The 12,857-nt window shown below is 46.2% G+C and overlaps 1 protein-coding gene across 3 annotated transcripts in view; it reads left to right on the top strand.

Moving 5' to 3' along the window:
- The first annotated feature begins 263 nt into the window (after nt 1-263).
- Nucleotides 264-12,857, top strand: part of CATSPERD (cation channel sperm associated auxiliary subunit delta) — an 83,812-nt gene continuing 71,218 nt past the window's right edge. For 2 of the 3 annotated variants that reach the window (XM_038740237.1, XM_038740236.1), the window contains exons 1-5: nt 264-360; nt 3,340-3,397; nt 7,080-7,156; nt 9,261-9,333; nt 12,244-12,358. In XM_038740237.1, coding sequence (XP_038596165.1) covers nt 278-360; nt 3,340-3,397; nt 7,080-7,156; nt 9,261-9,333; nt 12,244-12,358 — 406 coding nt within the window. In that variant the 5' untranslated portion in view covers nt 264-277. The remainder of the gene's footprint in view (nt 361-3,339; nt 3,398-7,079; nt 7,157-9,260; nt 9,334-12,243; nt 12,359-12,857) is intronic. The other variant, XM_038740238.1, reaches the window with a different exon arrangement.

Below are 12,857 nucleotides of genomic sequence, written 5' to 3'. Positions count from 1 at the left end.
GATCGTTCGGAGTGCGCAGGCGCCTGGGCGCGCGCCGTCAACTTTTGGCGGGAAACGGCTCCTCCGCGTTGGGCGAATCGCCTAGATTGTTCAGAGTGCGCAGGCGCCTGGGCGCGCGCCGTCGACCTTTGGCGGGAAACGCCTATATCGTTCGGAGTGCGCAAGCGCCTGGGCGCGCGCCGTCGACGGTTGGCGGGAAACGCCTAGTTCGTTCGGAGTGCGCAGGCGCCTGGGCGAGCGCCGTCGACCGTTGGCGGGAAACGCCTTCTCCCTCACCATGGCTGGGCTGAGGTGGCCGCTGCCCGTGGCCCTGCTGGCGCTGAGTTTCTGCTTTGTCGTTGGCGCTCGGAGATTCTGCAGGTTGGGAGGACCCTGACCCGGTGGGGGCATCACCCCGGGGAAGGGGGAATAATAATAATAATGATGGTATTTGTTGTCAACTTGTACTTCCCAAGCGCTTAGTACAGTGCCCCGCACACAGTAAGCGCTCAATAAATACGAATGAATGAATTTGTTAAGCGCTTCCTCCGTGCCAAGCACTGTTCTAACTGCATTCATTCTGTGAGCCAAATACCATTATTGTTTGGTAATAATAATAATAATTATATATAATGTATTATAATATACATCATAATATATAATATAATAACTATACATAATCATATTGTTTTATTATAATGATTATATAATTATATTATAATAATATAATATGATATATAATATAATATAATATAATGATAATAATTATTATTATAGGGACCATCTCTATATGTTGCCAACTTGTACTTCCCAAGTGCTTAGTACAGTGCTCTGCACACAGTACGCTCAATAAATACGATTGAATGAATTCAATTGTATTTACTGAGCGCTTACTGTGTACAGAACACTGCTAAGCGCTTGGAAAGTACAATTTTTTAACATACACAGTCCCTACACCCAACAGCGGGCTCACAGTCGAGAAGGGGGAGACACAACAAAACGAAACAAGCGGACAGGCGTCAATACCATCAAATACAAGGTAGACACAAGGTAATCAGGTGGCCCCACATGGGGCTTACAATCTTAATCTCCATTTTACAGATGAGGTCACTGAGGCCCAGAGAAGTGAAGTGGCGTGCCCAAGGTCACACGGCAGACAAGTGGCGGAGCCGGGATTAGAACCCACATCCTCTGACTCCCAAGCCCGTGCTCTTTCCACTAATGATAATGATGGTATTTATTAAGCGCTTACTACGTGCCAAGCACTATTCTAAGCGCTGGGGTAGATACAGGCTAATCAGGTTGTCCCACACGGGGCTCGCAGACTTAATCCCCATTTTGCAGATGAGGCAACTGAGGCACAGAGAAGTGAAGTGACTTGCCCAGAGTCACACAGCTGATAAGTGGCGGAGCCGGGATTAGAACCCACGACCTCTGACTCCCATTCGTCTTGGCACCAAGCCACGCTGCTTCTCAACCCTGAGTGTTTTGGGGGGTCGGCGGCCTGGGGCCGTTGACCTGCTGGGCCTGGCAGCCCGTTGACCCCCTCCAGCTAAACCGAGGTGAATCCAGAGGAGTGCAGGGAGAATAATAATAATCCCGCTTTGACTGTAAACTCGTTGTGGGCAGGGAACGTGTCTACCAACTCTGTTGTGTTGGACTCTACGAAGCGTTTAGTACGGTGCTCTGCGTACTGTAAGCGCTCAGTAGATACTGCTGATTGACCAGAAAGAATCAGTGGTATTTCCTGAGCTCCTGCGGTGTGCAGACCACTGTCCAAGCCCATGGGAGAGTACAAGTAGTACCGGAGAAGCAGCGTGGTTCACTGGAAAGAGCCCGGGCTTTGGAGTCAGAGTTCACGGGTTCAAATCCCGGCTCCGCCAATTGTCAGCTGGGTGACTTTGGGCAAGTCACTTCACTTCTCTGGGCCTCAATTCCCTCATCTGTAAAATGGGGATTAAGACTGTGAGCCCCCCATGGGACAACCTGATCACCTTGCAAACTCCCCAGCGCTTAGAACAGTGCTTTGCACATAGTATGCGCTTAATAAATGCCATCATTATTATTATTATTATTATTATTTCTGCCCACAAGGAGCTTGCAGGATTAGAGAGACCGGCGCTACAATAGTTTACAGATAGGCGGAAGAAGGAAAACCGGATTTGTTTTCGAATAAGTGCTAAATGTGGAGGGCAGAAGGTAGTTGTGAATGCCGAAGCGTTGATGGGACAGAACTTGGGGAGAAGGGAAGTGAATAGGGGAGGTCTTCAGGGCTCTGAATCAATCAATCAATCATATTTATTGAGCGCTTACTGTGTGCAGAGCGCTGTACTAGGCGCTTGGGAAGTACAAGTTGGCAACATCTAGAGACGGTCCCTACCCAACAGCGGGCTCACAGTCTAGAAGGGGGAGACAGAGATGGGGAGAAGAGCTGTGGTCCTGCAGCTATGTAGGAGGAGCATATTACGGGCAGGAGGAAGGGCCAAGAGGAAGGTTTCGTGGTGGGAGAGAGGAGAGGAGGTGGGGTGGGAGGAGGACTCCAGTCCATACTTCACTCTGCTGCCCAGTTCATTTTTCTAAAAAAAAGTGCAGCCCATGTCTCTCCACTCCTCGAGAACCTCCAGTGGCTGACCATCCACCTCCGTATTTTATGTAAATTCCTTACCATCGGCTTTAAAACATTCAATTAGCTCACCCTCTCCTACCTTACTTCACTGATCTCCTTGCCACAACCCAGGCTGCACACTTGGCTCCTGCAGCGCCCATCCAATCTCGATCTCATCTGTCTCGCCAATCCCTTGCCAGTGTCCTCCCTCTGACCAGGAACTCTGCCCATCTTCAAAGCCTTATTAAAATCACATCTCCTCCAAGAGGCCTTCCCCAGTTAAGCCCTCTTTCCCCCTACTCCTTCTCCCTTCTTTGTTGCTTGGGCACCTCTGCCCTTTAAACACTTGAAATTCACCCCTTTTTCAGCCCCACAGCACTTGCGTACATATCCATAATTTGTCAGCATCTGTCTCTCCCCCTAGACCGTAAATCTTTGTGGACAGGGAACGTGCCTACCAACTTTGTTGTATCGTACTCTCCTAAGTGTTTAGTACACAGTAAGCACTCATTAAATACCATTGATTTATTTTTTGCTTGTTTATCCTCTATCTCCCCCAGTGCTTGGCACATAAGTGCTTAACATACCACAGTTATCACTATTATTGTTTAAAGAGGCGTTAGTGTTAAAAAGATGATGCTGCTGATGAATGTGTGTTTTAGCAAAGACAGGTAGATCTGGTTACCATGAGGTAGATTCAGTTGATTAATGACGATGATAATGATCTTCAGTTTTATATCATTTCTTACTTACAGTACTGAAGCATTGGTGAGAACTGGAAAGCTCTTTCCTAAAGAAGGTACAGCTGACGGGGTAAGTTTGCTCAGCACTTTCCGGAGACTTTTGATAAAGCTTTCCCTGTTCTTGGAATTGTAAATGTTGGACAAGAAGTCCCAAAGCTATTCTGCATTGAGCTTCTGGGAGGTCCAAGGCTTAACAGCAAATGACTTCCATCTCTTCCTAATCAAAATAGGGCATTCCGGTAGAGGACTGCTTTGTTTATATTTGCTTTATTGTGAATCCGAGGAACATTATGGACCGCCCTATTGGCCCGGGACAGTGGAAAAAGAGGCTTCGTTAAAGATCGCTGGGGACCACGTCGTGACTAGGTCGAGCGTGGGGCCTGACCCTCATTTCCTCTTCTCCCACTCCCTTCTGCTTCGCCCTTGCATTTGGATTCGCACCCTTTATTCATCCCTCCCTCGGCCCCACAGCGCTTATGTACCGATCCGTAATTTATTTATTTATATTTATGTCCGTCTCCCCCTCTAGACCGTAAACCTGCTGCGAGCAGGTAGCATGTCTACCGACTCTTTATATTGTACTCTCCCAAGTGCTTAGTACAGTGCTCTGCACGCAATAAATACGACTGATTGATTGAGTGACTGATTGAGGAGCGGAGAAAAGGGTCTTGATGCAGACGCGCAGATATCGTTGCTGGCTTCCATGTTGTTGTGTGCAGAGCATTGTACTAAAGTGCTTAGGCGAGTACAAAAAACCCCTCACCCTTGTGAGAAGGGCACACAGAAGGGGGTAAACCCAACTGATTGGGGGGCAGTAGTCAATTCTGTTGATGAATCCCCTTCCTCCTTCTCACTCTTATTCCTGGAACTCTGTTATCTTGTAGTCTCCCAAGTACAGTGCTACGCACACAGTAAGCGCTCAGTCGGTACAATTGATTGATTAATTGACTGCTGTTCTTCAGTCCATCGAAGGGGTGGCAGAGCATAGGATGTTATCCCCTCCCAACTCTGGTCTATTTCCCAGACCCCCTTGGGTTTTTTCAGTTCTGTGGATTGCTTCTTTTCCTTAATAATAATAATAATAATAATAATAATAATAATGATAATGATGGCATTTGTTAAGTGCTTACTATGTGCAAAGCCCTCCAGTCTCCTTCAGGCCTGTGTGTGACTTCGAGTTAGTTTGAACCAGCCCCTTCCTTGGAGTCTTCACAGCTCTATATGTTGACAACTTGTACTTCCCAAGCGCTTAATACAGTGCTGTGCACACAGTAAGCACTCAATAAATGCGATTGATTGATTATCTAACCTTGTGTTGATAATTATTATAATGATCATTATGGCATTTATTAAATATTTACTTTGGTGCCAAGTGCCGGTGAAGGTACATCATCAGACGAGACAGTGTTCTTGTCCCACAAGTGGGCTCGCTGTCTAAGAAGTAGGGAAGCAGATATTTTATCACCATTTTACAGATTAAGAAACTAAGGCACAGAGCGGCTAAGTGACTTGCCCAAGATCACCCAGTAGGTCAGTGGCAGAACTGGGGTTAGAACTCAGGTCTTCTTAAGTCACCCTGGTTCATCTTCAAGCCATTAGGCTTAATCCTTTTCTGCTTTTCCCTCCAGTTGATAGTTGTTCTCTTCCTTCTTCTGGGCATCCAAATCTTTTACCACGATTCAAGTCCTCCTGCACCGTTGCTCTAACGTACTGCGTGCTAAGGCATGACCTCTTATAGTCAGGTGCGTTGCTTGAAGTTGGGGAAACGTTAAGTTTTTTGATCTGGGTAGGTTGGGAGGTGGCTGACTTAATAATAAGAATAATGGTGATGGTATTTGTTAAGCGCTTACTATGTGCAAAGCACCGTTCTAAGCACTGGGGAGATACAAGGTGATCAGGTTGTCCCACGTGGGGCTCACAGTCTTAATCCCCATTTTACAGAAGAGGGAGCTGAGGCACAGAGAAGTGAAGTGACTTGCCCAAAGTCACACGGCTGACAGTTGGCGGAGCCGGGATTTGAACCCACGACCTCTGACTCCAAAGCCCGGGCTCTTTCCACTGAGCCACGCTGCCCTGGCAGTGCAAGTTGAGGCATCCCCGTGGGACTACCTGATCACCTTGTAACTTCCCCAGCGCTTAGAACAGTGCTTTGCACATAGTAAGCGCTTAATAAATGCCATCATTATTTTTATTATTATTATTATTATCCCCCTCCTGCCTGCAGAACTGCGGCTTACCCCCTCAGTATGGCGGCCTCATGGGGCAACTAACCCACCGAGCCCCTGAATTTCTCCGGTAAACCGTCGAAGCCGCCTCTCCCCACTGAACCCCAGGGAAAGAGAAGAGATGGGGTTTGTGGAACGGGGTGCCCCCAAAATACGGAGGGTGATCCTAGGAGCACGTCTCCCCCGTCTTGGCTGCGGCGCAACCTTGGCCACCCACCTCGAACGGCAGACACGCTGCCATCGTTCACTACTTCAGAAGCAGCCCAACTTTAACCCCGGGCCAGCGACCGCCCAGACGTCCAACCTCCCCGGGAGAATCCGGGGTCAGGAGGGGGAAAGCAGCTAGTACAGTTTGGTCTTGCATAGTGGATAGAGCACCGGCTTGGGAGTCGGAAGGTCGTGGGTTTTAATCCCAGCTCCACCGCTGGTCTGCTGTGTGGCCTTGGGCGAGTCACTTCACTTCTCTGTGCCTCAGTCACCTCATCTGTAAAATGGCGATTGAGATTGTGAGCCCCAAGTGGGACAGGGACTGTGTCCAACCTGATTTGCTTGTATCCACCCCAAGGCGTAGTAATAATAATAATAATAATGATGGCATTTATTAAGCGCTTACTATCAATCAATCAGTCAATCAATCAATCGTATTTATTTTGGAGTCAGAGATCATGGGTTCAAATCCTGGCTCCGCCACTTGTCAGCTGTGTGACTTTGGGTAAGTCACTTCACTTCTCTGGTCCCCAGTTACCTCATCTGTAAAATGGGGATTAAGACTGTGAGCCCCTCGTGGGACAACCTGATCACCTTGTAACCCTCCCCAGCGCTTAGAACAGTGATTTGCACATAGTAAGCGCTTAATAAATGCAATTATTATTATTATTATTTATTGAGCGCTTACTGTGTGCAGAGCACTGTACTAAGCACTTCGCACTGTTCTAATCAATCAATCAGTCGTATTTATTGAGCGCTTACTGTGTGCAGAGCACTGTACTAAGCGCTTGGGAAGTACAAGTTGGCAACCATATGGAGACGGTCCCTACCCAACAGTGGGCTCACAGTCTAGAAAAGCGCCGGGGAGGTGACAAGGTGATCAGGTTGTCCCACGGGGGGGGCTCACAGTCTTCATCCCCATTTTCCAGATGAGGGAACTGAGGCACAGAGAAGTGAAGTGACTTGCCCAAGGTCACACAGCTGACAATTGGTGGAGCTGGGATATGAACCCAGGACCTCTGACTCCAAAATCCGGGCTCTTCCCACTTCTCTAGTACAATTCTCCAGTTCTCTGATCACCTTGTAAACTCCCCAGCGCTTAGAACAATGCTTTGCACATAGTAAGCGCTTAATAAATGCCATTATATACAGTGCCTGGCATATAGCAAGCGCTTAGCAAATACCACAATTATTATTCTTATTATTATTCTGCGAGGCTGCAAGCTGTGTTAGCCATGGCAAGAGTTTCGCAGAAATATGTGCGCGTTTTTTTATCCCAACTATGTGATGGCTACTAAGATTTCAATGATATCTTCCTAGGACAACCTGTTTTTTGACTCTGTTACACCTCTGTTGATTCGGCATCCCTGCAACCAAGAACTAGCTCTCTTTGTGGGGTAAGAAACTGCTAATCAAAACCGTTTTTTTCACTCATGTGTTACGTTTGAACTGCTCTGTGGATTGTAGACTGTAGACTCTAGCCTGTAAACTTGTTGTGGGCAGGGAATGTGTCTTCTAATTCTGTTGTATTGTACTCTCCCAAGTACCTAGTACGGTGCCCTGCACATAGTAAGCAACCAGTAACTACAATTGATCGATTGATTGATAATAATGGTTTTCTATCATGATCGACAAAGATGCTGATTTTTCTCTTCATTTTAAACTAAAATATAACAGGCTTAGAATGTGCTCTAATGACTGGCACGGGACTTTTTTTCCCTCTTGTTCTGCCTCTTTGGGAAATTCCTTAATTTCAGTAGCACCACTTGGTAATTATGGTATTTGGTAAGTGCTTACTATGTGCCAGGCACTGTACTAAGCGCTGGAGTGGATACACGCAAATCGGGTTGGACACAGTCCCTGTCAATCAATCAATCAATCAATCGTATTTATTGAGCGCTTACTGTGTGCAGAGCACTGTACTAAGCGCTTGGGAAGTACAAGTTGGCAACATATAGAGACGGTCCCTACCCAACAGTGGGCTCACAGTCTAGTCCCACGTGGAGCTCACAATCTCAATCCTCATTTTACAGATGAGGTAACTGAGGCACAGAGAAGTGGAGTGACTTGCCAAAAGTCACACAGCAGACACGTGGCAGAGTCAGGATCAGAACCCATGACCTTCTGATTCCCAGGCCCGGGCTTTGTCGCCTACACCATGCTGCTTCTCCAAGCGTCTTAATAAAAGAGGTTCAGAGTCTCTCTTCCTGCTACTCCAAGGCATCCAAGACGATATTTTGTTGCAGCAGCTTGCCCTGCTGTTCACACGGCATGTGCCGCGTTAGATCTTTGCAGTCTTAGTCTCCGTCTTTTTCCCTGTGCCCTCTTGGACAAAGATGCTAGATGTAAAAAAAGAGAAAAAAATGGAGCGAATCCTTTCTCTGCCTCCTTTGTACCAGTATGGGAGCTAGCTAGTTATCTATAATTACTTGGTGCTCCACTGAGAAAGATAACACACTCCTCAGTTCAGCAGAAAATTTCTGTATTTTGGATGGAGCTGTCCTTCAGCTTTGAAGAGGACATTGCCGATATGTGCTGAAAAGGCTGAAAAGACAGTTGTGTGATTGTCAGTGCCTTCCACACACACAGACACACACACCGGAAAGATCGCTCCTTTCCAGGCAGGTGCATTTACCATTTGTCCTGTTTTTGATTCCGTCTTTTGGTTTCACAATCCCTTCAAAGCCTCTGCTCTAGTGGAGTTACTTCATTCCCGTTTGCCTGGAAGACAGAAGAGCTCCCTGGTTGTTTTTCCAACTTTGTCAGTCTCAGCCCGGCACTAGCCTGTACATTTGTTCGTTCTGGACTCTGACCCTGTAGCCTTCACGTGTTTAAACGCTGGAGAAAATTTCCCGACTCACAGAGCCAAGAAGGCACTGTAAATCCCCCCTAGTTGTCCCTTTACATCAGGTCCGGGAGAGGTTAGCAGTTGGTAGAGTTGTATTTTGAAATAGTACCGTGGTATTTACGAACATCCCCTCTCAGGGTCGCATCTGGAGAGTTGTCAGTCCTCTACCGGTCTCGGTTACGGGAGGGAGAGTCAAGCAGGCGCGTACCCATTCCACTCTTAGCTTGGCCAGTGGCTAGCGAGCGGAAGGCCATCTTCCTCAAGTCAAAACTCACCCGTGCTGGGCAGCAGCGGCACGGGAGAGAGCCGAGGGCGGAGACTCAAGTTTGCTGCCTGGAAGGAGGCAATGGGCAACCACTTCCGTATTTTTACCAAGAAAACTGTGGATCCGCTCCCAGAACGAATGCAGATGGAGGTGGGACGTTCTGGGAGAGATGTGTACATGGTGCCGCTATGGGTCAGACGTGACTCGACAGCGTAAGACAACAACAACAACTTACAAACAGCAAAGACCAAGCCAAAGGAGTTCTCCTCAGGGGCAGACATTTTCTTCTAGTGAATTAATTTCTAATTTAAAAAGTAGCTGTGTTTGAGAAACCGGTTCAGCTTAAATTCCTTCCTCTCTCATTCATTTTTTTCCCCCTTTTTTTTAGACATCAAGTTTTTCTTTCGAAAAACAACTTTGAAAGTAGCCTTATTCCACTTTCCATCCCTAAAAAAATGCAGGTACTGTTTATGTTACTTAAGGGGGGGAGGGTGTTGTGCAACTTGTAATGGCGCGTAATTAGAATTCTGTTTGGGAAGAGAGGACTTGAGACTTTAAACTGGGAGCCAGAGGTGGTGATTCCACAGTCTCGGTTGGTTGTTCTAGTGTTTCATCACCGTTAAGACCACTGATTTTTCCTTATATCTAACCCAGCTCTCACTGCAGACTAAGCGTACTTCCTTTCATATCGTCCCCTTTGGGAACAAAAGGTAATAAGCGTATTTCCTTTCATATCGTCCCCTTTGGGAACAAAAGGTAACTGACATTATTGGTCCCTTTTTAATGTTTTCACCATGCAAAAAGATCTGTTTCCGTTTTCTTTTAATGCTGTCTGTTAAGGGCCGACCGTATCAGGCACTGCAGTAAGGGCTGCGGTAGATACAAGCTAATTTTCAAAACAACACCGGAGTGAAGAGGAGGAATAAGAGGCCCTAAAATGAAAGGGCAAGGAAAATGTGAAGAAATGTTAAGGGAAAAGAATGAACAGAAAGGGCGCGGTAAAAGAGATGTTGAAGGACTCTAAAGTGTTTAAGTGCTAAGTTGGCATCTTTGGTGTTTGAACAGCATGGGCAACTTTTTGTCCAGTGAAACTATACCACCAGAAGCACACAAGGCAGTCATATTACCTGGATAAACCATTGTTCGATTCAAACCAAGATTCTGTCTCTAGCAGTTGGCCACAGGGTGCTTGGAGAAACTCTGTGAGGATTGTTTTCCTGGACGCCCATCCAAAATGTAAGGGATGGACCATCAAAAATCTCCAATTTTTTTCTCTCTACATCCTTAACTTTCCAGTAACCTATTACAGACTGGACTGCTTGCCTGTGAATGTATTCAAATCCTTCTGGAACCCACTTATAATTTTGGCCTGCATGACATTCTCTTGTAAAAGATTCCATACGCTTAATAGTAATAATAATAATGTTGGTATTTGTTAAGTGCTTACTGTGTGCCAAGCACTGTTCTAAGCTCTGGGGTGGATACAAGGTGATCAGGTTGTCCCACCTGGGGCTCACAGTCTTCATCCCCGTTTTACAGATGAGGGAACTGAGGCCCAGAGAAGTGAAGTGACTTGCCCAAAGTCACACAGCTGACAAGTGGCGGAGCTGGGATTTGAACCCATGACCTCTGACTCCAAAGCCCGGGCTCTTTCCACTGAGCCACGCTGCTTACCTCTCTGTACTGTGAGAATCAGTATTTCCTTTGGCATGTTTCCATGGCAGGGGGAAGCCGTGTGGCTCAGTGGAAAGAGCCCGGGCTTTGGAGTCAGAGGTCATTGGTTCAAATCCCGGCTCTGCCACTTGTCAGCTGGGTGACTTTGGGTCAGTCACTTCACTTCTCTGTGCCTCAGTTACCTCATCTGTAAAATGGGGATTAAGACTGTGAGCCCCACGTGGGACATCCTGATCACCTTGTAAACTCCCCAGCGCTTAGAACAGTGCCTTGCACATAGTAAGTGCTTAATAAATGCCATTATTATTATTATTATTATTATTGTTATTATTATTATGTTTTGAAGCTACTCTCACATTCAGGCTTTAGTGGATAGCCCCTGTCCTGGGAGGGAGGTATTTGGTGGACAACAATTCCTTGCTCACCCTGCCCTTCACGAGTCTGTAAATTTTCTGTCAGCCTGCAGCCCTTTAATTTGCCGAGTCTTATCGACTCCTCCTCTAGACTGTAAGCTTGTTTTGGGCAGGGAATATATCTGCCAACTCTGTTTTTCTTTTTTTTTTATGGTATTTATTAAGCACTTACTATGTGCCAAGCACTGTTCTAAGCGCCAGGGTAGATACAAGCCAATCAAGCTGGACACAGTCCCTGTGCCACTTAGGGCTCACCGTCTTCATCCCCATTTTGCAGATGAGGTTCCTGAGGCCCAGAGAAGTGAAGTGACTTACCCAAGGTCACACAGCAGACAAGCGGCAGAGCCGGGATTAGAACCCAATGTCTTCTGATTCCCAGACACTTGCTCTATCCCCTAGGCAACACACGGCTTCTTTTATACTATTCTCTCCCAAGCACTTAGTACAGGGCTCTGCCCATAGTAAGGGTTCAATAAATACCGTTGATGATAATGAATTCTTGTAGGCTACCCTCGTATTGGAAGCTTCCCGATTCCCCCGATCATCTCTGTATATATGTATATATGTTTGTACATATTTATTTCTCTATTTATTTATTTATTTATTTATTTTACTTGTACATATCTATTCTATTTATTTTATTTTGTTCGTATGTTTGGTTTTGTTCTCTGTCTCCCCCTTTTAGACTGTGAACCCACTGTTGGGTAGGGACTGTATATGTTGCCAACTTGTACTTCCCAAGCGCTTAGTACAGTGCTCTGCACACAGTAAGCACTCAATAAATACGATTGATTGATTGATTGAACTCGGTTGCCCTTCTCTGCACCAACTCCAGCTATATTTGGGAGAGTGACAAGAACTATTCAGAGGATTCTGGGTGTAGGTTTTATACTGGGGCAAAACAATGTCTTTAATTTGGTTATGTACCAGATAATGTCCAGCATTTGCTGGGCGGTTTGGGCTGCTTCTGCATGTTGGCTTAATGATTAAACGGGACAGTCGCCAGTGACTCTGAAATGTCTTTTCTGAGTCGTGACTGAGAGCAACATCGTCTGGTTGGAACTCGGGTGCAAATCTGGATAACTGAATTTCTTGAATACGCGGGGTCTGGATTTATGCGATCATAACTTTTAAAGCATTTTTTTCACTCGTGTGAAGTCCAATACAATTTTGCAAATGGGTTCAATAAGATCACCTATGTATGTAGATGTGCATAAATAATATTTAGAGTTCCTGATCACTTTGCTATATCAATAATGCTAATTATCCATCATAATGTCTTAGGCGGGAATTCCCAAGATCTCATCAATTATTTATTCATCATCACGATTAGTAATGATAATAAATGGAAAAGTCTTTGGTTATGATTATAACAAGAAGACCTGGGATGCTGCTAGAGGTACATGTTGTTTCTCACCTTCTTGCCTGGTTTGATTTTACCCAACAGAAAACTGCAGAAAAATGTCAGTTTTATACGGGCTGTTGCCCCAAAGAGTCTTGTACAGTGCGCAAAAAGGACCTCTTGTCCTGCTTTCAGCGGTGCATGTTCTGAGGCATGGATCGGGCGAGTTAAAAAAGAAATTTGGTTGGCAGCATCTTTTATAACCGTCCTCTGCTGAAAATCACTGTGTGGGAACTCTCCCCACGCATCTATTTTAAAGCGGGGTAGCAGTGACAAATGTGCCCAAATTTAAGTAGCAGTTGGGAGTCGAATGAAAGCGAGACTCCATCTGGGGCTTGTGGAAGAGGAGGAAGGGAGACTGGAAGAAGAATGTGGTTGAAATTGTAGGACCTGTCCATCCTTTGGGTTGGCTCGTACCCCGACTCGGGGAGAGAGTCACCTTCTTGGGGTCTGGCAGTCTCCAGGACCACTAGCCACCCAGCTTCTTTGTGCCACT

The sequence above is a fragment of the Tachyglossus aculeatus genome, chromosome X1, assembly GCF_015852505.1.
Source record: "Tachyglossus aculeatus isolate mTacAcu1 chromosome X1, mTacAcu1.pri, whole genome shotgun sequence".
Classification (NCBI taxonomy): Eukaryota; Metazoa; Chordata; class Mammalia; order Monotremata; family Tachyglossidae; genus Tachyglossus; species Tachyglossus aculeatus.
Note: the sequence above shows the minus strand (reverse complement) of the source record. Positions and strands in the feature narration are given on the sequence as shown.